Source organism: Rhizophagus irregularis, chromosome 20 (assembly GCF_026210795.1).
Source record: "Rhizophagus irregularis chromosome 20, complete sequence".
Taxonomy (NCBI): domain Eukaryota; kingdom Fungi; phylum Glomeromycota; class Glomeromycetes; order Glomerales; family Glomeraceae; genus Rhizophagus; species Rhizophagus irregularis.
In genome coordinates, this window is record NC_089448.1 from 112,391 (window position 1) to 136,597 (window position 24,207).

General features: G+C 29.5%; 7 protein-coding genes across 7 annotated transcripts; 2 read left to right on the forward strand and 5 right to left on the reverse strand.

Moving 5' to 3' along the window:
• Positions 1-342: 342 nt before the first annotated feature.
• Positions 343-2,496, reverse strand: OCT59_012658 (uncharacterized protein; the record flags this gene model as incomplete). The annotated part of the gene is made up of 4 exons (XM_066140258.1): positions 343-345; positions 430-512; positions 611-2,290; positions 2,382-2,496. 4 exons carry the CDS (start codon positions 2,494-2,496, stop codon positions 343-345), a joined length of 1,881 nt encoding a protein of 626 aa, XP_066001149.1.
• A 1,185-nt stretch (positions 2,497-3,681) lies between these two features.
• Positions 3,682-5,110, forward strand: OCT59_012659 (uncharacterized protein; the record flags this gene model as incomplete). The annotated part of the gene is made up of 4 exons (XM_025326387.2): positions 3,682-3,886; positions 3,999-4,063; positions 4,151-4,217; positions 4,345-5,110. The coding sequence occupies 4 exons, from the start codon at positions 3,682-3,684 to the stop codon at positions 4,971-4,973; spliced, it is 966 nt and encodes a 321-aa protein (XP_025176318.1). The 3' UTR covers positions 4,974-5,110.
• On the reverse strand, positions 5,014-7,721 carry OCT59_012660 (uncharacterized protein; the record flags this gene model as incomplete). The annotated part of the gene is made up of 11 exons (XM_066140260.1): positions 5,014-5,811; positions 5,912-6,054; positions 6,130-6,141; positions 6,213-6,283; positions 6,352-6,529; positions 6,627-6,735; positions 6,814-7,006; positions 7,088-7,124; positions 7,206-7,264; positions 7,402-7,515; positions 7,591-7,721. 11 exons carry the CDS (start codon positions 7,719-7,721, stop codon positions 5,146-5,148), a joined length of 1,713 nt encoding a protein of 570 aa, XP_066001150.1. The 3' UTR covers positions 5,014-5,145.
• A 2,258-nt stretch (positions 7,722-9,979) lies between these two features.
• On the reverse strand, positions 9,980-11,467 carry OCT59_012661 (uncharacterized protein; the record flags this gene model as incomplete). The annotated part of the gene is made up of 1 exon (XM_066140261.1): positions 9,980-11,467. The coding sequence occupies one exon, from the start codon at positions 11,465-11,467 to the stop codon at positions 9,980-9,982; it is 1,488 nt and encodes a 495-aa protein (XP_066001151.1).
• Positions 11,468-13,981: 2,514 nt separating this feature from the next.
• Positions 13,982-14,478, reverse strand: OCT59_012662 (uncharacterized protein; the record flags this gene model as incomplete). Its single annotated transcript, XM_066140262.1, has 2 exons — positions 13,982-14,219; positions 14,384-14,478. 2 exons carry the CDS (start codon positions 14,476-14,478, stop codon positions 13,982-13,984), a joined length of 333 nt encoding a protein of 110 aa, XP_066001152.1.
• A 2,922-nt stretch (positions 14,479-17,400) lies between these two features.
• On the forward strand, positions 17,401-17,643 carry OCT59_012663 (uncharacterized protein; the record flags this gene model as incomplete). Its single annotated transcript, XM_066140263.1, has 1 exon — positions 17,401-17,643. The coding sequence occupies one exon, from the start codon at positions 17,401-17,403 to the stop codon at positions 17,641-17,643; it is 243 nt and encodes an 80-aa protein (XP_066001153.1).
• Positions 17,644-18,785: 1,142 nt separating this feature from the next.
• On the reverse strand, positions 18,786-19,727 carry OCT59_012664 (uncharacterized protein; the record flags this gene model as incomplete). The annotated part of the gene is made up of 1 exon (XM_066140264.1): positions 18,786-19,727. One exon carries the CDS (start codon positions 19,725-19,727, stop codon positions 18,786-18,788), a length of 942 nt encoding a protein of 313 aa, XP_066001154.1.
• Positions 19,728-24,207: the final 4,480 nt, after the last annotated feature.

The following is a 24,207-nucleotide window of genomic DNA, read 5'->3' on the forward strand; positions in this document are numbered from 1 at the left end:
CAATTGCTTTTCTCGTTAAATTGAATTTATGGAGTTTCCGTAGATATCCAGATATCCAAAATATTTAAATTATGCATACATTTTTGTTCGGACAATGGACATTATGGAGGCGTTGATCATCATGTATAAAATTTATTAGGTTTTAACTCTTTGAGAACAAATTACAATTTATTTATGAATGAATATATATTTTTATATTATTTTATATTACTGTAAATTAAAAATTTTTTTTTTTAAAATTTGGAATTACAAATTTATCTTTTCCGTTATCCGTTATCAGCATTAAGTACAAAAGCAAATAATTTGCAAATAATTTGGAATTGTTTAAAATTTAGTTTTACGTTACTAAAAAAAGCAGAACAAATAATATTTTTATCATTATTTGTAACTAAAAATAAAATTATTTATTTCATTATTATTGTTCCATACCTGAGAAGATTTTCTAATGATTTTTTTTATACCATCCTTAACCTTCCTTTTCCATTTCTTTAAAACACTATTATTAGATGAACCTATATATGTATATATTAAAAAAAAAAAGGAAATTATAATTAATTATAAATTGTAACACTCAAACTACTGTAACTCGGTAAAATGTTTGTATAATTACTTTGTTTATCAGTATCCGCAACAGACGAACTTTCAGTATTATCGGTCAAATTTGTATTATCAGAAGCTGTCAATCGTGGTGATGGTATTGGGTTTTCAATTTTTTCTTGCCTTTCTTTATCTTCAACATAAGGTTGTGAAACAATAGACTTTTTGGTCGATGGTGTTATTTTAACGCAAATTTCATTAACTTCTCCTGAAAGTTTATTGATTTTCGTGATTTCTGCATCCGGTTCATCAATGATCGACTTTTTAATTTCTTTATGTTTTTCTTCTCGTTTTCTACTATCAATATTATTTTCAATTAAATGAGGTTGTGAAACATTTGCGGTTGAAATATTCAATGTTGAAATATCTGGTAACGAAGTATTAAGTTGTGGAACATTTGAGATTGAAGTATCCTGTGTTGAAATATCTGGTAACGAAGTATCAAGTTGTGGAACATTTGAGATTGAAGTATCCTGTGGTGAAATATCTAATGACGAATCTGATAGTAAAGTATTTGGTGATGGAGTAACTGATAATGAAATATTAGGTGTGCTTAAAGTATCTTGTGGTGGAGTGTCTGGTGATGCTGTATCACGTTGTGAAGTGTTTGTAGGTGGTGAAGAATCTGATAATGAAGCGTCAGTTTGTAAAACATTTGCGGTTAAAGGTGAAGAATTTGCGATTGAAGTATCAGGTGATAAAGAAGTATCCGTTGGTAAAGAGTTTGCAATTGAAGAATCTGGTAATGAAGTATTGTGTTGTAATTCATTTGTGATTGAAGCATCCAACGATGAAGAATTTGCGATTGAAGTATCAGGTGATAAAGAAGTATCCGTCGGTAAAGAATTTGCAATTGAAGAATTTGGTGATGAAGTATCATGTTGTAATTCATTTGTGATTGAAGCATTCAATGGTGAAGAATTTGCAATTGAAGTATCAGGTGATAAAGAAGTATCCGTCGGTAAAGAATTTGCAATTGAAGTATCAGGTGATAAAGAAGTATTCGTTGGTAAAGAAGAATTTGCAATTGAAGAATTTGGTGATGAAGTATCATGTTGTAATTCATTTGTGATTGAAACATTCAACGGTGAAGAATTTGCGATTGAAGTATCAGGTGATAAAGAAGTATCCGTTGGTAAAGAATTTACAATTGAAGAATTTGGAGATGAAGTATCATGTAATTCATTTGTGATTGAAGCATTCAATGGTGAAGAATTTGCGATTGAAGTATCAGGTGATGAAGAAGTATCCGTTGGTAAAGAGTTTACAATTGAAGAATTTGGTGATGAAGTATCATGTAATTCATTTGTGATTGAAGCATTCAACGGTGAAGAATTTGCGATTGAAGTATCAGGTGATGAAGAAGTATCCGTTGGTAAAGTGTTTGCAATTGATGAATTTGGCAATGAAGTATCGTGTTGTAATTTATTTGTGATTGATGCATTCAACGGTGAAGAATTTGCGATTGAAGTATCCGATGATAGAGAAGTATCCGGTGATGGTGTAAATTTATTATCTTGGTTGATTTCCTTGTTATTTACGTCTACTTGGGGCTTAAGGGTGGTAACAACGTTTTCATTTAATTTATTCACATTTGCAACAGTATTAATAGAAGTTACGGCAGTAGACGCAACAGTATTAGTAGAAGTTACGTTAATCTTGGTAACGCAACTAGTAGCGGATTCCTTAGAATCTATAAAATATACAGGTTAGTAATACAAGAATTTACGCGGAAATAGTAAACACGTCAAAATGATGAGAAAATAATGGTAATTTTATTATACCTGATTTTTGTCCCATAAAAACATTACCAACAAGAGATAAATTATTTGATTTTGGCATAGTAGAAGTTACTTTTATTTCTTGTTGAGAAGTTTTTTCTTCGTTAAGATTATTCATTGTTTAAAAAAAAATCAAAGTCAAGAGAAAAAAAAAAAATTTCGGTATATTGTATTGAATAATATTGTATATATATATTGATTTAGACTTTTTTTTTGACTCATATTGATTTATCAAAAACTTGATCATAAAAGATAGTATAATCATTAATCAGTATAATGACATAATACTAATATAATCTACGTAATTTCTTTTAATATAGTTAATAACGAGCTTAGTGGATTTTTTGGATTATCATTATCCCCGATTACCAGGTTTACGGTAATATCGCGAGATTTTGGGTAATTTTATTTTAACACGCTCTTTTTCGCTTTAAAATGTAATAATGTATATCATTATTAATGCATATACGTGTATCATTATTTTCTAGAAACATAAAGAAAACCCAAAGAATCCGATAAAATAAATTCGAATCATGATTAAAGATTTCATGGTACTTTGTACATAATAATTTGTGCATATAATATGTGCATAATGCATAATAATGTTTGAACAAACACAGTATATCTAATCAACAATAATCAGAAGAAAATGAAATGGTTATTAAGTTTTGCCATATAACAGGTAGCAAGTTCTTTGATATCTACAAGATTCCACAAGATTCCACAAGAATTTACGCTAGAAATCTTAATTTTATTAGGAAAAAAAATAATTTTGTTTATTATACCCGAATAACCCCGATCTCCAACATCGATCAAAGATAACAACTCCACGTGAACACGTTGTAATATCGTCGATTTACCCCTCAAACGAATTTATCGTGCTACCACTTGACATTTTTGGAAATAATATAATGGGTAAATTTATTCCTTCAATCCTGGATATCTTTAAAATTAAGGTAAAACCAATTTATTTCTTTTAATTTGAAATTTGAAAAATATTTTTCTTCTCTTGATATTTGAATTATAAATGTCTTTACGAATTTCTTTCAATCTATTTTTTAGATCTCGTTTAAAATTTGACCAATTATATCAAGTAAGTATCTTTTTTTTTTGAATTAAACAAAAAAAAAATTCATTTTTTACTAACGCTTATACGTGTAATGTATATATGCATCATTATCAATTATTTTCATTTCTTTTTTTTACGTAGAATTCGATAATTAGAAACACAATTATTTCTTCTTTAATAATAAATTCAAATTTGAACCATTATAAAAGATTTCACGCTACTTCATACGTAATAATGTCACAGTCTGAAACATTTCAAAAAGAAAAAAATGAGGAAGTGAATAAAGATAAAAAGATTGGTGATGGTGATAAATATACTTTTCCTATTACACCAATAGAAGATTTTAAAGATAAACCTTATCCTAAAACTGCCGCTTGTCTTATTATCGGTGATGAAATTCTTAATGGAAAGACTGTAGATACGAATTCTTCTACTTTTGGTAATCTTCAAATTTATAAAATTTTAAACATTCCTTTTTGATGTATACCAGATACACTTTTTTTTTAAAAAAAAAATTTATAATTAATTTAATTTTTGTTTATTTAAATTAGCCAAATATTGTTTTGAACATGGTATCGATTTAAAAAGAATTGAAGTTATTCCGGATGAGGAAGACGTATAATGGATTTTTTTTTTACGTATTTATAGTTTTTTTTTTTAATTTTTTTTTAAAAAAATAATATTTGTGTTTTTTTTTCCAAAGACGATTATCCAATCTGTGAAATATCTTAGTAATAACTTTGATTTCGTTATTACGAGTGGAGGAATAGGTAATTGAAGTGTTTTTTGATGATGATGAAAATTAGTGTTCTGCCGTAATAGACAAGAGTTTGACTCGAAATCATTTAATTATAATAACATCAATATAAAACTCAAAAAAAAATCACTTTTTTTTAGGACCAACTCATGACGATATAACGTATCCTTCAATCGCAAAGGCGTTTAATCTTCCATTAAAGCAGCATCAACTAACATATGATCGTATGAATGATTTTGCAAAAAATATTCCAGCGATATCAAAATATATGAAACCAGATCCAGGTCATGAAGCTATTGAAGCAAGTAAACGAATGTCATTATTTCCTGATCCATCAACTGTTATATATCCGGATGAAAAATTATGGGTTCCAATAGTAATAGTTAATAAAAATGTTCATATATTACCAGGAATCCCTCGTTTATTTAAAAGTTTATTATTCAATTTTAGTAAATATTTAAGAATTAGACAAAATGGTGATAAAGGTGAAAATTTTTATAGAAAATTTGTAAAAACTTTTCAACCTGAAAGTTATATTGCTCCCATTTTAACTGAAGTACAAGGGAAAGTTAAGGATATAGGAATTAAAGTTGGTAGTTATCCTAAATACACTACTGATAAGAGATGGGTGATTATTGTTAGTTTTCTTACTAGAGAAAATAATAAAGATAAAGTTGAAGAACTATGTAAAGAAGTTGCTGAAAAAACCGATGGAACTATTATTGATACTGACGATGTGATTACTGGTGATTATGAAAACAAACTTTAATTAAACAACAATACTAAGAACTGAATAAGACGTTATGAATTCTATTTATTAAACGAACATTTATTAAAATATTATTAGTTGTGTAATAATATTCTATCTATATTATAATAAAATAAATAATTATATAATTTAAGACGAACAAAAATTATTGACAAAAAAAAAAGAATTTATTTTATCCCTCAAAAACTTTTTGATCAAGCACCACACCGAATTTCTCTTCAATAGTTTGCTTCATTCTATCGTCCAAAACATCTTCAAATCCCCTTGAATTTCCGTCTCTGCCATTTATCCAAATTTCAATAGATTCTCTTACTTTTGTTAAATAAAATCCAATACTTATAAATAATAAAGTGCCTCTAAACAACCAATAATTAAATCTACTTTGTAATACAAAAGATAGTTGACTAAAAAAACCCATCAAACTGCCCTCTTTACCTAATAATTGTTGTTGTTTTTCATTAAAAGTTTTCGCATTACCACCCCAATTCGTCCAATCGGATCCTAATCCTTTTACTGCCCAATTTCCCATAATATTTATTCGATTTACTGGACTACCTAATTCTCTATTAAGAGATCTTACTATGTTCATATTTCTTCCTACGAAAATTAATTCTCTTGGAATTAATTCTGTATTAGATAAGAATTTTTTTATTCTCTCCTTAAGTGCCATTTGCATTTCGTATGCATCTTTTAAAGAAAATTTTTGATTTGTAGCGATATGAAGTGCTGTTTTTGGATTATACGGTTTCATTAATGTTGCGCTTGCAAACATTTCTGGATCATTAATACCCCACTCCTGACATATTTCATTTATCGTTTCAGTGTCCATCAAAAATAACTGTATATATACATTTTTTTTTTAAAAAAAAAAGAGTAATATGTGAATGAGGTAATTAATGTTGTAAAATCAATACACATATATATTTTAAGGAACTTACGGATTTCCAGAATAAACTGTATTGATGACGGAAGACGACGGATTCTTCCACATACAATCCATGATCGATCAAAACAATTTGATAATATTTTTTTGACTTATTTGGATGAGGTCTAACGAATACATTCCCTGGATGCGGATCAGCTATAAAAATATTCCACGTAAATTATAATTATACGAAATATGTTATAAAGCAACTGATAAAATAACAAAACATACCATGTACAAATCCTAAATAAAATGATAATAATGAATATCAATAAACTCACATTAATATAATAGCCGATGTTTATTTAACTTACCAGTGACGAAAATTTGCGACGCAAAGATATCAATCGTCGTTTTCATAACATCATGTAATTTATATCCGTATCTAAATATTTTAAAAAAAGATTAATAATAATTTTATATTTGAGTATACTCCTATATGTAAGTACTTGCCTTGCTAATCCTTCTTTATCAGTGACCCTAACTCCATCGATCCACTCACACGTTAAAACTCTACTGCTTGTATAATCCCAGAATACCTTTGGAATATAAACCTTATCTTTTAAAGATCTAATCTGTTCTAAATCCCTTTTTGTCCTCTCAGAATTTTTACCTTCATTTATAAAGTCCACTTTTTAAATAATAATAAGCATAATAGAAAAAAAAAATTATTCTTAAAAAAATCTAATGATACTCAATTATAATAATTATTTATTATATATATATACCTTCTTCTCGTAGATGTTTATCTTGCGTTTCGGCTGTCCAAGTAAGAGGAAGATCAAAAAGATATTCATACGCATACATCAATGCTTTGTAGGCCATCAAATCCCAATTCTAATAATAAATAATAATCGTAAGTAATAAAATTCGGATGATCAAAGATAAACTACCTAATAAAAGATTAATTTTTACCATTTGTTTCTTAATATTTGGTTTTTGAACTTTAACAGCCACAGGAGTTCCATCTTTGAGTTTTGCACGATGAACTTGAGCAACACTAGCAGACGCTACGGAAACGCGTTCAAAATCATCAAACATATCATCTGGATGACATTTAAAATCTGCTTGAAATATCTTTGCCACCTGATCAAAATCAACAGCTGGTCTTTTTCAATATTATTTAAAATAGATTAAATATTATACTTTTAATTTCTTTAAAAAAATTTTTTCAGATCAAAGTACTTACGCCTCATCATACATCGTTTTAAACGTCCTTTGATATGCTAAATTGATTTATAAATTAAATTAGAAAAGATCTAAGAAAAGATTTATAAACATATGGAAAATCGTCATGACGTATTCACCTGCAGGTAAGATAGCAGACTGTACTTGTATAGCTTGTCCTAACTTGATATACAATCCACTATTTAATGAGATCAAAGAAAATAAATAATATAAAATAATTAAACATATGCTCTGAAAAGAATAAATAAAATAAATAAATAAATAAGAACATATATAATTGAAAAATAAAACAATATATAAAAATCAATACTTTACCCATTAAACTTACAAACTCTCAATATTCTTTGTGCTACTCTTTCATGTAAATCATCAATTTTGTCTCCTTTTTCAGGTCTAAAATTGATCTTGTAATCTAATCCTATACATATTCTACAATAGGAAAAAAAAAATATTTCATAAAATAATTATTAAGATAGACTAAATCAAAAAAGAAATGGATCTTACCCATTCCAAATTGTCAAACTGTTTCTTTGTAAAGTTCGCGCATTATATTTATCATCAATTAAATAAATTCCTCCTATCGTGCTTGATAATAAAGCCAAGCTGCGAATAGGAATTTTTCTTATAAAAGACATTATTCTTATTTAAACGAAAAAAACTACTACGTAGAAAACCTTTTATAAAAACGATAAAATTTTTGATTAGCTATTTTTGGTTAACAGTTAAGATGTTACGTCAATTGATGTTCAAATTAGTGTAACCATGGAACCCGGTAAATATGTCACGTATTCGGCCGGCATTATGGGTCCTTCACCAGCATTATAGAGCTTAAAATTTTAATCATGTGATATATCGTACTAGCCTTACTATAAATTAAAATAAATGAATTATTTGGGAATCACCGATTAATTAATTATTGTTCGATAATAAATAACAATGGTAACTGTGAATTTGATTTTCCATGGAAATCGATAGTAAATCGATGATATTCTGATATTCTCACTTTATATCGCAGCTCAACCAACAATTTTTTGACGGCACGCAGACTGATCTGTGTTATATATTGTATACAAATTTTAATAAGTTTGCAAAAAATTTTCTTCCCTGTTTATACAAATAAATGTACAACATGTCTAATATTGTGATTTCCAACACATTTTTTTGTTATGTTGTTTGTTTGATGAGGAAGTATTTCCGAACTCAGAGAAGGAGAAACAAAATGAAAGACTAATGTTAAGGATAACTATTAATGATTTCCTCCACCCATTGTTGTCCCTCCAAAAAATAATCGTACCTAAGTCAAAGTATAATAATTAACATTACAAGTTGCGAAATTAGTAAAAATTGGTTTAAAATGCTTACCTGTTGATGGTTTTTTTTTTCTATACTTGATGTTGAAAAATGCCGTAATACCCTTTCTTTTTGTTTTAAATATCACATAAATTGAGGCACATGCTGAGCAAATACATGGCTAGAAACTGAAAAAACTCTTCCACCTCTAAATCACCTATTATCCATCATTCTATATTCCGACGCGACAACTTTTGATGGACTGGAAAACTTCAGGCCATCCAGTATTTTTAACACTCGGAAACTTTCCGAATTGGCTTCGAAACTTACCAGAAGCCAAATAATTATATTGACAAGATTCAAAACATTTTACTTAAAATTAATGACCTGAAAGTCAAGAATATTCTGAAAACTGGATCCATCAGTTATGTACCTGTTCCTTATTGCACCCAAATAACACATTCACATTATTCTGTGTAAATGAGTTGTAATAAATTTGTTAATAATAATGGATAATTAGATTGAGAATTATTTTTCTTATAAAAGCATCTTCAAAGGCAAATACTGGATTGGTGCATATCTTTGTTGGTCAGCTCAATTTACTATTTTGATTTTGGACTTTTCTTCTTACTGTTCTTATGAACTTATGATCATTCTGTTGGTAAAAGGTTGATAGTGAATGCATTTTAATACTGATTATGGCAAATCATTATTATTTTCTTTACTCTTATATGTATATTTTATTTGTATTCAAAATTTGAAATTACATCTATTAGGATTATATAACAAAATATTTGCAAAATTCAAATTTTTTAATTTAATTTCTAAAATTGGTTAAAACTTTTCAATTTTAACAGCGGATTAAATTAGTAGATTTTTGTATATAAATAAGGATCTAAAGAATTCGCTCAGAATCGAACTAGTATTGAAATGGGAATAATTTATTAAAGTTTCCCTTTATAATTAATTATATATGATTTATATATAACACAAATACTTTTATATAATATGATAAAGGTGTATAAAAATTTGTGCAATCCACTTTGTACAGTATTTTCTCCGTGCTTTTAATTCATGATCAATAAATTAGTAATTTTCTGAATATACCCATGAAAGTTCAATTATCATTACTTGATGGTAAGTTTTCGCTCAATAAAAAAAATGGTCCAATTTAATAGTGGTATTTTTCTTTTTAGGTAAAACATGTATTTTTGTTTATTTATGAATTGGTAAATTATCGTCTTTTATCGTCTTTTTCAAAGTAATTATATATGAATAAAAAAAAGAAAACCGATAACCGGACGATAATCGGACGATAACCGGACAAAATATGGACGAATATTGATATTCGAATATACAATCACAAATAAGTTGATCATCCCAATTTTTTTTTTATTTATTTTAATAACAATTTTATTAATTAATACGGTTTGATCGATAATATCAATAGTTTATCTGCGTACAATATTGAAAATTTATTATATAAATAATAAAACTAATATTCGTAATAATTCTAAGGTAGTAATAAGAATATAAAAGAAAATTTGGGCGTACGTCACTCCGTGGTGTAATACAACACGTACAATTATTAATGACATTATGTTCATATCTTAAATTCCATGTTTTCTACATTTAATATAGATTCACATCTAAAGGCTTTAATTACTCCATTATTTTTATATTTATTAATCAAATTTTTATAATCTCCTCCTTCATAAATAGAATCAGATGAAAGTATAGAAAGTGAAGGTCGACCTCTCCATTTTTCTAAGAATTCCTCCAAAGCTTCCAAAGAAAATTTAAAATTGTTAAAAAATCTAAGTTCTCTTAAATTAATTGGTGCTGACCTAATTAATATTTTTAATAATTCTTCACCATTTTTTAAAGTACTTTCTTCCGTTTCTCGTATATAAATATTTGATGTAACTAATAATAATGATTTCAAATGTTGACATACTTTTAATAATAATTCAAATTCAGTAAAATGATCTTTTGATGGTGAAAATGTAAGTGAAAGATATTCGATTAAAGGACAATTTTCATAAATTTTATGAATAAAAATGAGAGATTCTTCACTAAAATTACCTCCATAATATACAAAATTATAAGGTTTTAATGAAACTTCTTTAAGATGTCCTCCACTATTTTCAATTATTATTGAAGCTTCATCTATTGTAATATAATCTATTTTAAGGATTTCAAGATCATTATAAACTAAACTTTTCAATATGTTTTTATTATCATAAATTAATTCATTAATTATTAAGGTTTTTAGTTTATAAAGTTTTGGAAGTAACCTTTGCATTAATGTATAATCAAAAATGTCAAAATGTAGGAAATATAATTCTAAATGATTAAGAATATCTGCTTTTTTTTCTAATTCAAGAAAGATTTCTTTATAAGGATTTTCTGTAACATAACCATCATCAAAATCATCAATCCATTCAAAATACTTTAAATTTTTCTGAACTTCAATTAATTTAGAAATTCCAGAGTTGGGCTTTGGTTTTACATTAAGAATGATGAGTCTTTGTATATATTGACAAATACGTGCTAATCCATAAAAGTATGAAGAATCAATAGATGTATCACATTTTAACTCACATAGTGATTCAAGGCGAGTATTAGCTTCCGGGAAGTAAAATATTTGGTGTTTAATTGATCTTATATCTAAAAATTTTAATTCTGGACATTTTTTCATAAATAATTTGTAAAATTCTTGTTGTAAAAGAAATTGATTGTAAGCTAAAGATGATCCAATAGATACTACAGTATTCATAATGTTTATATTAATGCTTCTACAGAATGATAAATAATCAAACAAAAGTGGTCGGGATGAAACTGATGGTAATTGGATTCCTTTCCTTATCAAAAATTCTTTAATATCATCAGATAAATTTGAAGCAATAATTTCAAATAAATAATTTTTATTACAATAATCAATATCATAACACCAAGGATTTCTCCATAAATTTGGAATAACAGTTTCACACCAAAGTTTATTTACCATTAAACATGAAAAGAGGGATTTTGAATCGTCTTGAAACTCTTCAAATATTAAGAAAAGAATATCTTTATTGAGTTTGGACATTATTTTATAAAAATTAAATAAAAAATAGAAATTCTTTTAAAATCTTTTATAATTGATTTAAATTTTAAGTTTAAATTTTAAGTTTAAATTTCAGTATTACGAAAATTTTATTCTCTCACTCCTTAAAATGCCGGAACCAAATTCCGGCCAAATTGATCAAATTAGGAATATTTCGTGATGATCAAATAATCACAAACGTTACGCCCACATAACTTTGTGATAATTTTTAATGTCGTGCTGATAGACAAATTATAATTCGTACAGAAGACCCCCAAATTTCTCCTTTTTTAATTTCATCTGGAACTCCTAAAGAAATAATAGCTGGTAATTCATGAAAATGGTAATGATGAACATGCAATCGGTATTTTGGAAACGCGATTAGATTTATACTTTTTTTGTCGTTTAGTCAAATATGAATTACAAGTTTTAGAAAGACAATTTTTAACTACTTTAAATGCATTTTCAGAAAAAAATATGATGACAACTATTACAATAAGGCATTTTGAAAAAACGCGTTGACTCAAGGACGTGTCGGTCTGTTGGTCTCAAAGTAAAATTACGTAACGTAAAAAAATATAGTTGCTTTTGTTGCTTTTAATGGAAAAAAGATCAACAATTCTCAGCCAATCACTTTTGCTGCGCCGCGGAGAAATTTGGGGTCGCTGTACGAGTTGCAATAATTACTGCGTAAATCAAAAGCAACGTTCTAACTTTTTAACTTTTGAAGAACTCTTACAATCCTGCGATTAAAGTATATATACTGTACTGGGAACATTTGGTATTAAATAAAACATTTAAATAAATAAATGATTAGTATATTCAAAATTATTATTCCATTTAAAATACTTTAAATTCTTCTGAACTTCAAATTCTAAGATTAGCTTTTGTGTTAGTGTTAACAATGATGAGTCTCTGTATATATCGACAAACGAGTATTAGCTTCTGGAAAATAAAATATTTGGTGTTTGATAGATTTTATATCCGAATACTTCAACTCTAAACTTTTTTCATAAATGATCTGTAAAATTCTTGTTGTAAAAAATTTATTATAAGCTAAAGAAGATTCAATAGAAATTATATTATTTGTAATATTTATATTAATAATCAAATGAAATTGATTTTGATAAACTGACGGTCCTTTCTTCGTTAGGAATTCTTTAGTATCACCAGAAATAGTTGCGAACAAGTAATTTTTATTACTATAATTAATTCCATAGCACTAAGTGATTTTCCCAATAACAGTTTAACACCAAAGTTTATTACTATTAGGCATGAAAAGAGAGATTTTGGATCATCTTGTAACTCTTTAAATATTAAGAAAAGGATACTTTTATTGAGTTTGGACATTCTAAAAAGGAAATAATTTAATTGAAATATATAATTCTAAGAAAATTTTTAAAAAGTTGACGAAAACTATTAAGTCCTAATTATAATAAAATGAGTATTTTAAAAAATAAACGAAAAAATTATTACCATTCATTCTTTCCCTCCTTAAAATGCCTAAAATGCTGGAAATATTCCGTGATGATCAAATAGCCATAAAATAAACATAATTATTGTCGGTAGTCGGTAGTTGTTGTGTTGTAGTTGCGTTAAGACAGAGGTTGCCTGGCCTAGTTTAGAATCACTATTTACGGCACCATTTTTATAGTATTTCCAAATGGTACGGATACCGTGAGATAAATCATTTATTTCGCGGAGTTACTGGAATAACACGATGGCTGCGCCGTGAAAGTCATTGATATTTATACTACAACATATACCAAATATTAATAGCTATATCTAAAACTGCGGAAATCGGACCTCAAATTGTGATTTTGATCAGTTACAATTTCCTATTATAATTATACGCGACGCGTAACAATCGTATAATTTTGAGTCATCTTTTATGGAAAAATTTTTATGATGTAAATACTGTATAAAAACCCTCTATCCTCTCTTCTCTCTCTCCTCTCTCCCACCTTTTTCCACTATTGTTGTCTAGGACCATGGCTCTCCGGACGCCTACGTTTCGGCTTTCTCTTTTGTAGGTTCGCGGCTTCATTTTGTCGTCTCTCCCCCTTCCTCTAGCCCATAGTCGATTTTTATAACTTCCCTTTTCACCGTCTGTCTAAGGAAATATATATATATTATTATTATTATTATTTCATTTTAGAAATACCTAGATGCACGAACTTAAAAGTTACGTGACCCTATAGCTTCACTAACATCTTGAACTTTGTGATGGAGTCAGAGGACCTTCCATTAGCTTTTCCTTTACCCTCTTTTAGACTTTTGGATGCATCGTCGGTCACTTTGTATCGTACGTACTTATTTTCCCATCCGCGTGATACTCCTTTATGATTTCAACGACTTCCTTCGGCGCAATGTTATCTCATTTCGGAGGCATTTTTGTCGTGACTCTTACTTTGTTAGCTTCCAATTCTTCGTCCTTCGTATCTGAATCCGAGCTCAAGTCTCTTTCTACTCGCCATTTGCTAACCATGTCCACTATTACCTCTCGGTTATTGGGGTTCAGTTTTGATATTTACTGGCCGCCATTTTTTCTAACTCTATATATATTCTATCAGGATGTGTCTGCGGTGTAGCAATATTTACCAGAAGACTAGTTAGTGGTGTCGTAGTAGGCACTTTCACCTTCTCCCTTTCTTTCTCCATTTCTTTATCGTTTCTGTATATCGTCTTGAAATTCCACACCTTCCATATCATCTCTGCATTACCTTCCTTCAGTGAAGCTTCCACTGCCGTCTGTCTAAGGAAATATTTAAGTAGACTTTTAAGTATTTTGTAGAGTCATATTAACTTTGTTTTCATTGTCATAAATGATTAGAAATATTATAGTATGTTTAAGTAGTCTTTCGGGTATTTGATGGAGCAGCATGATGCTATGCATGGGTGGGAGCATAGCATGCTTACTTTGTAAGCCTGTGAGTACCAGCTTTTGCTGCAGTCTCATGGTAGGGCTGGTTGGGAACTTGGAGCGGTATAGTACTATGCGAGGGTCGGAGCATAGACGCTTACTTTTAGTAAGCTCGTGGGTACCAGTTTTTGCTGCAGTCCTGCGATAGGACCGAAGGTAAGTACACTTTTTTTGTTATTTTTCATTTTTTTTATGACTTTTTTTTATTTCTTCGTTATTTTTAGCTTTGGGTATTTTTATCGGAACAGCATGATGCTATGCGTTGGGTGGGAGCATAGTGTGCTTACTTTGTAAGCCTGTGAGTACCAGTTTTTGCTGTAGTCTCACAGTAGGGCTGAAGGTAAGTGCACTTTTTTGTTATTTTTTCAGTTGTTTTTTATTTTTTTTATGATTTTTTTTATTTCTTCATTATTTTTAGCTTTGGGTATTTTTATTGGAGCAGCATGATGCTATGCGTTGGGTGGGAGCATAGTGTGCTTACTTTGTAAGCCTGTGAGTACCAGCTTTTGCTGTAGTCTCACAGTAGGGCTGAAGGTAAGTGCACTTTTTTATTTTTTCAGTTTTTTTTTATTTTTTTTTATGATTTTTTTTTATTTCTTCATTATTTTTAGCTTTGGGTATTTTTATTGGAGCAGCATGATGCTATGCGTTGGGTGGGAGCATAGTGTGCTTACTTTGTAAGCCTGTGAGTACCAGTTTTTGCTGTAGTCTCACAGTAGGGCTGAAGGTAAGTGCACTTTTTTGTTATTTTTTCAGTTGTTTTTTATTTTTTTTATGATTTTTTTTATTTCTTCATTATTTTTAGCTTTGGGTATTTTTATTGGAGCAGCATGATGCTATGCGTTGGGTGGGAGCATAGTGTGCTTACTTTGTAAGCCTGTGAGTACCAGCTTTTGCTGCAGTCTCACAGTAGGGCTGAAGGTAAGTGCACTTTTTTGTTATTTTTTCAGTTGTTTTTTATTTTTTTTATGATTTTTTTTATTTCTTCATTATTTTTAGCTTTGGGTATTTTTATTGGAACAGCATGATGCTATGCGTTGGGTGGGAGCATAGTGTGCTTACTTTGTAAGCCTGTGAGTACCAGCTTTTGCTGTAGTCTCACAGTAGGGCTGAAGGTAAGTGCACTTTTTTATTTTTTCAGTTTTTTTTTATTTTTTTTTATGATTTTTTTTTATTTCTTCATTATTTTTAGCTTTGGGTATTTTTATTGGAGCAGCATGATGCTATGCGTTGGGTGGGAGCATAGTGTGCTTATTTTGTAAGCCTGTGAGTACCAGCTTTTGCTGTAGTCTCACAGTAGGGCTGAAGGTAAGTGCACTTTTTTGTTATTTTTTCAGTTGTTTTTTATTTTTTTTATGATTTTTTTTATTTCTTCATTATTTTTAGCTTTGGGTATTTTTATTGGAGCAGCATGATGCTATGCGTTGGGTGGGAGCATAGTGTGCTTACTTAGTAAGCCTGTGAGTACCAGCTTTTGCTGCAGTCTCACAGTAGGGCTGAAGGTAAGTGCACTTTTTTATTTTTTCAGTTTTTTTTTATTTTTTTGATGATTTTTTTTATTTCTTCATTATTTTTAGCTTTGGGTATTTTATTGGAGCAGCATGATGCTATGCGTTGGGTGGGAGCATAGTGTGCTTACTGTGAATACCAGTTTTTACTGTAGTCTCACAGTAGAGCTGGTTGGTTGTGGTACAACATGGTGCTATACGTAATTTTCATGGGAGGAGCATAGTGCGCTACTCAGGAAGCCTCTTGTGGCAGGGCCGTAGTACTAAATCATATGATAAAGTACAAGATTTTTAAAAATGTGAATCATAACAATTTTTTTGCTATGAAATAAAAAGCTATAAATATAAGTGATCATTTAAATAGCTATTTATTAAGAAATTTTATTGTAAATCTTTACTGTATAATAAAAATACTTTTCTTTTATGAAGTCATTATATTTGTTGTTTTTATATATTTGTGTAATATTTAAATCTTGCTTGATTGTATATATTATGTTATTTTTCTTACACTTTCACATTCTATACAGGTATTTTATAATTATTTTATTGCTAAATTTGTTTTCAAAATTTTTATATGCTCACTATTGCTTTAATTTCCTTTTTTCTCTTGCTTGTTTTTTCTATAATGCTAAAAAGTAATTTACTGTAGTAGACATTTGTGAATATTTTTAAATTTAAAGATAAAGTATTATCATATGTTAGAAATCAAAACAATTTTGTTTTAATTTCAAATAAAAATATAAAAAAATTTTTTTTTATTCAAAATCCCAGCTATTTGTATAAAATCATGCTTCAGACAATTATGACTTACAAATATTACTAATTACAATGTAAATAAATCCCATGACATGAATTTTACTAAGTAATCCTTACTGAGTATGCAGTTAAAATTCAGTTACTGATTTTTTTTTTTTGATTTTCTTAAATAGATTTGAATTTTTATTTATCAATAATAACTAATAATGTCAATAAGAAGGATTTTTTTCTTATTATATTTTTATTGTTCATTTTTATTGCAACTTTTTTTTTTGGCTGTAATGAGTCATTGCATAAGCATTACATTTTTGTATTCAATATTACATAAAATTTGTATAACAAAAAATTATATATAAGACCTTACTTTTGAATATTTCAAAGCATTATTTTACTCATGCAAACAAATACTATGGATAGTTTTAGACCACCAGAAAACCCATATGGTCCACCAGATCATTCCTTTTCTTCATTCCCTTTTTTATCCTCTTCTCTTTTTTCATTCTTTCCTCACGTTCAGAAGCACCTTCACAACGAGGATAGGAAATTGTGCAAGACAACAGAGATCGTGGAATCAATGATCTAAAATAATAATAATAATGTTGGCAATAACAATATCGGGGTAGTAGTAATCAAATAATGGGAGAGGAGGACGTAGAGGTAGTTTTTATGAGCGAAGTGATGGTACAACTTAAGAAACAGACAACAACAAGAGAGAAAACCTCAGGATCAGTACCAACAATATTATCAAAATGGTATCACACGTTCCAGTTCCAGGACAGCATGCACCAGGTTTATCACCACAACTAGGACAGGTGCACCTGGAATGCATCCAGTACTTCCTCCCTACGACCCTACGAACAATCATGTTAAGAACCTGCCCATTGTCCTTCCCTGCTTGGATTAACTATCATCCACAACCTCTGGGTCATCATTACCCAGAGGGCAGAGGCTTACCTGGTACCAACCATATTCTGCTGAAAAAGGACGGATAGTTAAGTTTTATGACAAATCATAATTTATTGGGCACTGTTAATAAGAATCCCTACTTATTATGTGCAGAACTGATGTTAATGTTTCTTCCTTACTTTATTTTTTAATCATTAGGGTTTTTAAAGATTAAATTATTTTATTTTAATTGAGAAATTTAGAGAAAGAAAATCTATCATAGTAAGGCAGAACTGCTGTCATCTTTCTTACTAATAAGTAATATAAACTATACTGTATTTTATGGGGCTAAACAATGTACTTCACCCAATTTATTGGGCGCCATAAACGAGAATCCCTGCCTATTATGTGTGTTAATGTTTCTTTACTTAATTTCATAATTTCATCAAATTAAAAAAATTTTTTTTTTATTAGGATTTTTGAAGATTAAATTATTTTTGATAGTATTAAATAAAGGTAGAATTATTTAAAATATTATAATTAATTTGAAAGTATTATTTATAAAATTATTAATGTATTATTTTATTTTTTATGAAACTGATTAATTATAGAAACAAAATCAAAATTTTAATCAGGTTAAAATAAATAAATTAAGTCTTTCTTTTTTTAATTAATATTTCAAAATTTTGTTTTTTATATTCTTACATATTCTTCAATATTCTTATCCAGAAGTTCAATTATTGCTTAATAAAATTTTTTTCCAATCTGTTTCATTGTTTCTGATTTAATTTCTTTATAATATTCTATTCATAAATCTTTTAGTATTTTTTAAATAATTCCACAATTTGCACTTTTATTCAATAATTTATATAAAGTTTATGACCTTGATTTCTCTTTTTAAGTATTCTCTATTTTTATATTTTTTTAAAAAAAATTTATTTCATACATATATTACATGACAATAAGTAATGTAAAAAATATAATATATTTTTTTTATTTTTTTATTTTTAGAAAACAGAAAAGCGAACCCGTAGATTCAATTATACAGAGAACATAAAAGTCTATATATAATACTATCACTACATGGCAAGCCACCCCGAAGCGTGACGATTTCTGTTCTTTATGGAATAGGTGAACACGAGTCAGAACCACGAACTTTCCCAAGAACACCCGCCTTAAAATAAAAAAAAGAAGAAAAAAGGAAAGAGTAAAAAACGAAAAAAAAGAAATGATAAAATAAAAAGATAAACTATCTAATGTCAAAAACATTTTTAAGAAAACTATTTTGTAAAATTAAAAATAAATCTATATTATTGAACCCTATATTATCTCTATAAGTAGTCCAATGTCCTGAATGTAAATAATTACTTGTCGTCCAACGAATATGGGCGAAATTATCATTAAAGCCGCCATCCCTATAATAAGGAATAGTGGCGAAGTGCCGAGAATTATAATGTCGACTTGGAGATAAATTGTGATCAGGAGCACCTAGATCAGGAGGAGGAGGAGTTCTTTTCTTATGTCGTTTTCTGTAAAATCTTTTTTTGTTTTTTGTAATGGATAAAGTACTTTCCCATTGTTTAACTAAGGAAGCACGACGTGTCCAAATGAGTACATCAATTGAAGACATTAAAGTCGAAAAAAATTTTGAAAATAAGGAAAATCGTAATTTTTTATCATTAATATAAATATTAAAAATTTTAGTAAGGTCACTCGGGACCAAATGATGTATAAGTAAATAACCAGGATGTGATTGTGGTAAAGCATCAACAAAAGAAGTATTAAAAAGGGAAATATTTTTAATAGTCTCTTCCAAAATAGAATTCCCATCCTTAGTATTCTTCATAATAAGGTCGTGTAAGTCATGAGCAGCTCGTATTAATATGTTTTTGATATGAATTGAGTGTTCCTTGCATAAGCCCACGTGCGTATTATCGTCGCGGGCATTAGCGCATTCAATGCAAGGTATGCTGCCTATAGGGTATAAACGAGGATAGTTGCGTTGTTGTATATCGATTGTTGGATATATAAAATTACATTTTTTGATTCTACTTCCTTGTTGTTTAGAAAGTTTGGCGCTACATGGAACGTCTTGATCGTTAAAATTCAACCATTCTTTGGTGAAAGTCCAATCAATGTCACCATCGATAATTTGTTGTTTGATCAGAGATAAGGCTTTATTATTGACCATCGAATTGAATATTAAAGGTTGGATGACGTTATCCGCCCATTTTCTGACGTTGCGATCCACAACGTGTAAACGATTCCAAGAAATGAAACCTAAACTTTGTTTAACAAAAAATTTATGATTAACAATAATAGGCTCAATAAAATGAGCACCAGCTTTTGCTAGTAAATCTGCTTCATCATTATAAAGGTTATTACTATGACCAGAAACTTTGTGCAAAGTGACTAAAAGTTGCTTTTCTTCAATCAAGAAAAAGATTAAATCCCATATTAAAAAATTTGATTGTTTCAGTTTTTGTCGTGGACTAGCGACACCTGATTGCATACGCGTATTAAAAATGGTAATGCAGTTGGCTGAATCGGTATAAATATTGATTTTACAATTGAAAGGAGTTACAATAAGGGCCGTGAGTATACCCATGCTTTCGCTTTTGGAAGACGATGGGAAGAAGACTGTAGATCCACTAAAATTGACTCGCGGCGTGAAGGGTTGAACTTGGGTCCATCCGTATCCACTAATACTATGAGTTGTACCAATATGTTGGACAGAACCATCTGTGTAAAAAGTTAATAAATTTTCTGATTCTAATTGTTTTGCACAAGACTTTAATTCTACTTTAAGGTCTGGATGACAAATTAGAGCGTGATCAATATGGTTGTCTATATTATTTGAAAGTAAAGAAGGGTAAGGTGCAAAAACAGCGTCCAAAGGACGTTGTGAAGAAGTGTTCAAAGGGGATTTATCTATTTTAATAAAATGTTCATATGCAATATGCCTAAATGTGTGAAAAGGTTTCATAGCTACTACGAAATTCTGACGATTGTAAAATTCTAAAAGTGATTTGTGTTCAAAGGAAGATTTTTTGAAAATATTAAATAATAATAATTTTTGTGTTCTAATTGCGATAACGCATGTCGGACGAGCATCATGCGGATAGTAAGAGTGTAAAAGGCAACCCTTACACGCAACAAGTCCAAGTAATTGTTTTTTAGGTGTTAAACTATTATTATGATGAGTTTGTTGGGGTATAAAGTGTTGTAGATAAGAAATTGAAGTTAAATGATCTGTTTCCTGTGTTAAAGTCTTTCCAAAAATAACTTGTTTTTGGACATTATTCCAATGTATCGTCCATTGTGATTTGGGTGTTGTAACATCTGGTATGGTTGGGGGGGATTTATGTGTTCTATTGATGTCGCACACAACATCGTTAAGAGGGTGGATCAACCGTAAATTGTTACTGAGTACGTAATTGTCGGTTAAATTTTTGTACCATGCCGGGATTGGGCCACTATAATTGTTGTTATTGTTTCTTTTTACATCAGACCACGAGAGTAAATAATTCCCGTCTGATGAAACGATTTGGTCCATGTAAATAATGTTTTTGGCTTTGAGAGATTTAATGTCGGCTGCAGAAAGATCTGACATATAATCTCGTATAGGGGTATTTCCTCCTAAAATGTTAATATCGAAAGTGAAATTAATAGAAAATCCATATTGATTAAGCAAGCCCAAAGCTTGCGTTAAATAGGTAGGCTTGACTATATGGTCCAAATAGGTATTAATGTTGGACGGAATAGTAGGATACCAGATTTCTGATAGCGTATTGTATATTTTCTGGGTCGCTATTTCTCGAAGAACCGGTGTATTAAAAAGTGCACCTAAAATATTAAGTTGTGATTTCATTTGGATATCAAAAAAATTATTAATAGATTGGAACATATGGTTATAAATAATATTATCCGCCGTATTTGACGGAAGATTCAAACGTTGTTTGAATAATCTTTTCAATGGTCCCATTAAAGATTGGCATTGTTTCGAATTAAGGATCGTATGTTGGAAAATATATTCCAATTTTGGTATAACTATTTTGTTAATAATATATTGTATATGGTGATGTGTTAATTTTTTGTTTTTCATAGTGTTGTAGTGAGCCATCACTATTTGTTTGCCTTTTCGTATCGTTTGCGTATGTTTATCTAATGCATTAATGTATAAACCTAAGATGCGTTCGCCTTTGTTACGAGGCGTGACAGGCGTTTCATATGGCCGATTGTTAATTGTGAGGATGATGTTCGGTTGTTTGATGGTACGGTCATTAGTTAAAATTTTGTATTTATCCATATTGACTTTAATATTATTCAGGTCATAAAAGGAATTGGCAATTGATAATTTTTCTTCAATTTGCGATTGTGAAGAGCCAAACCACGTAGTGTCGTCGAGATAACCTACTACGGAGATGTCAAAGGTATGAATGACATCATTCTCTATGTGTTGACAATTTTTCTTTTGTGTCGCAAAGGTGGAGTAATGTAAATGCGTTAATTGATTGATGCGATGAAACATCGGGTCATAGTATATATTCCAGAGAAGTGGTGAAACAACTTCGCCTTGGTCAATGCCTTGGAGAACTGCATAAGATGGCAGTAAACCGTTCGTGGTAATGATTTCATTATGTCTTTCTGTAAATAGATTAAGAAAAAAGGTAATAATGATAGCAGGAATCTTTAAGCGTTCGAGCGCCAACTTCAATAATCGTAAGTTGACGCGATCGTATGCTTTTGATAAGTCTTGTAATACGATCCAAATGGGTTTTTTCTTAATACGTGCGTGTTCTATTAAATGTTGTGTAATCATAAGCGGCTCTAAGGTTGATTGACCCAGGACGCCCGCTTTATTGTTAAATTGTAAAATTGAGTGTTTGGAAAGGGCTTGATTTAACCTGGTTGAAATAATATTGACTAGTAATTTCCTAGGAGTTTCCAGGAGAGTTATAGGCCTTGTGTTGGTTAGTTTACTATTCCAATCATATGGTTTCGGTATCGGAAAAAGCAACGCGTGTTTCCATTTGTCCGGAATTACTTTAAGTACAATACAAGCGTTGAAGATTCTGACGAGGATCATTAAAACGTCCTCGTGTAAATGTGTGATATCTTCATATGTGATTTTGGAAGGACCTGGCGCTTTGTTGTTATTCAATTTTTTGAAAATGGAGGAAAGGTCCAATAGAGTGATTGGTTCAATTAAATGATTCCACCATTCTTCGTTAACAGTTTGTAAAGTAGGATCATAATGATCTTTCCAATCTTGTGGTAGGGAGTCTAAATTCCAAATATTCTTTTCATTTGGTGGCCCCGCTTGATGTTGGAAATGTTTGATGGCTTCTTTTTCTATAATCTCTGGGTTATTAGTAAATACGTGTTCACCTTTGTTGTCGATAAAAGAAAGTCTATCCAGCACTATACGGTGTGGTTTACGATTTAAAATAGAGTTGATCATTTTAGTTTGATCATGTTGTAAATTGTCATTGCGTTCTGTGACATAAGAATTAATTTTGTTGGTAAGGTATTTATCGTACGCAGATTGGTAAGCTATTTTCATCGTATGATATAATCGATAAATTTCATCCTTTGTTGATACAAAATTATCAGGAGTAACCGTTGATGGTAAAGTGATTGATAATTTATTAAAATCTAATAAAATCTTTAGTCGAGGGAGGTATTTCATCCATCCTTCATAATAGGTGGCCCATACATGTCGTGGAATGTTGTGGAGGGTTGAAAGTGTGGGTGTGAAATTTAATTTAAAACGAATTTTAATATGTTTTAAATTTAAAAATTGTTTCACTTGATATAAAAGAATCACGTGATTATTCATTTGTCGTAATTCAAGAGGCAAATCTAAGTTTGATGATGTATTAGAGTTAATAGATTTTTGTGGTATGATATACTCTTTGAGTTCGATTAAGGTCTTCTCGAAGAGATTCCATTGTCGGTTTAAAGTATTTTTGTTATTAATTTGTTGAGGTTCTTTTGAGAATCTTTTTTTGAAAGTTGAACGGCTACGATTAGTGTAATCAGACCATAAATTAACAGTCATTTGATCGTATTTGAAGACTTTCTTAGTATCGTCATTCCGCTTATTAAAAGGAAGGACGTCCGCGAACTTGTCAAATAAATTCTTATTTCGTGAATCAAAAAAAGTTTTTTCTAAAAGGGTTATAACAATATTGTGATCAGTATTAAAAAAAGATTGTGGTATTGATTGTGTATATGAATGAATTGATTGTTCTAATAAATTCGTATTTCCATAGTGATAATCGATTCTATTTGTACTATGGGTGGAGTTATTATCTAAGGATACTTGATGGTATTTAATCATATCTTTGTATCCGTTATTTTTAAGTAAACGGATAGAAGGATAATTCGGGTCTGATTTATTCTTTGTGGTCACATTAAAATCGCCAATAACAATGGCGTATGAGTTTTTGGTGTTGTTAGATTTAATGATTAGTTTGTTCAATTTATCGACGCAGACAGCGCTGATTTTGGTTTTGGTGGCATCATTCTTAGGACTGGATGGTAAGTAGCAACAAGTTACGTTCAGTTGTTTTGATTTCTTAAAACCGAAGATAAGATTGATGATACGTCCTTCTAAAAATTCTGTATGATGAAGATGTTTTTCCATTTTGTCGGTAATCATGATG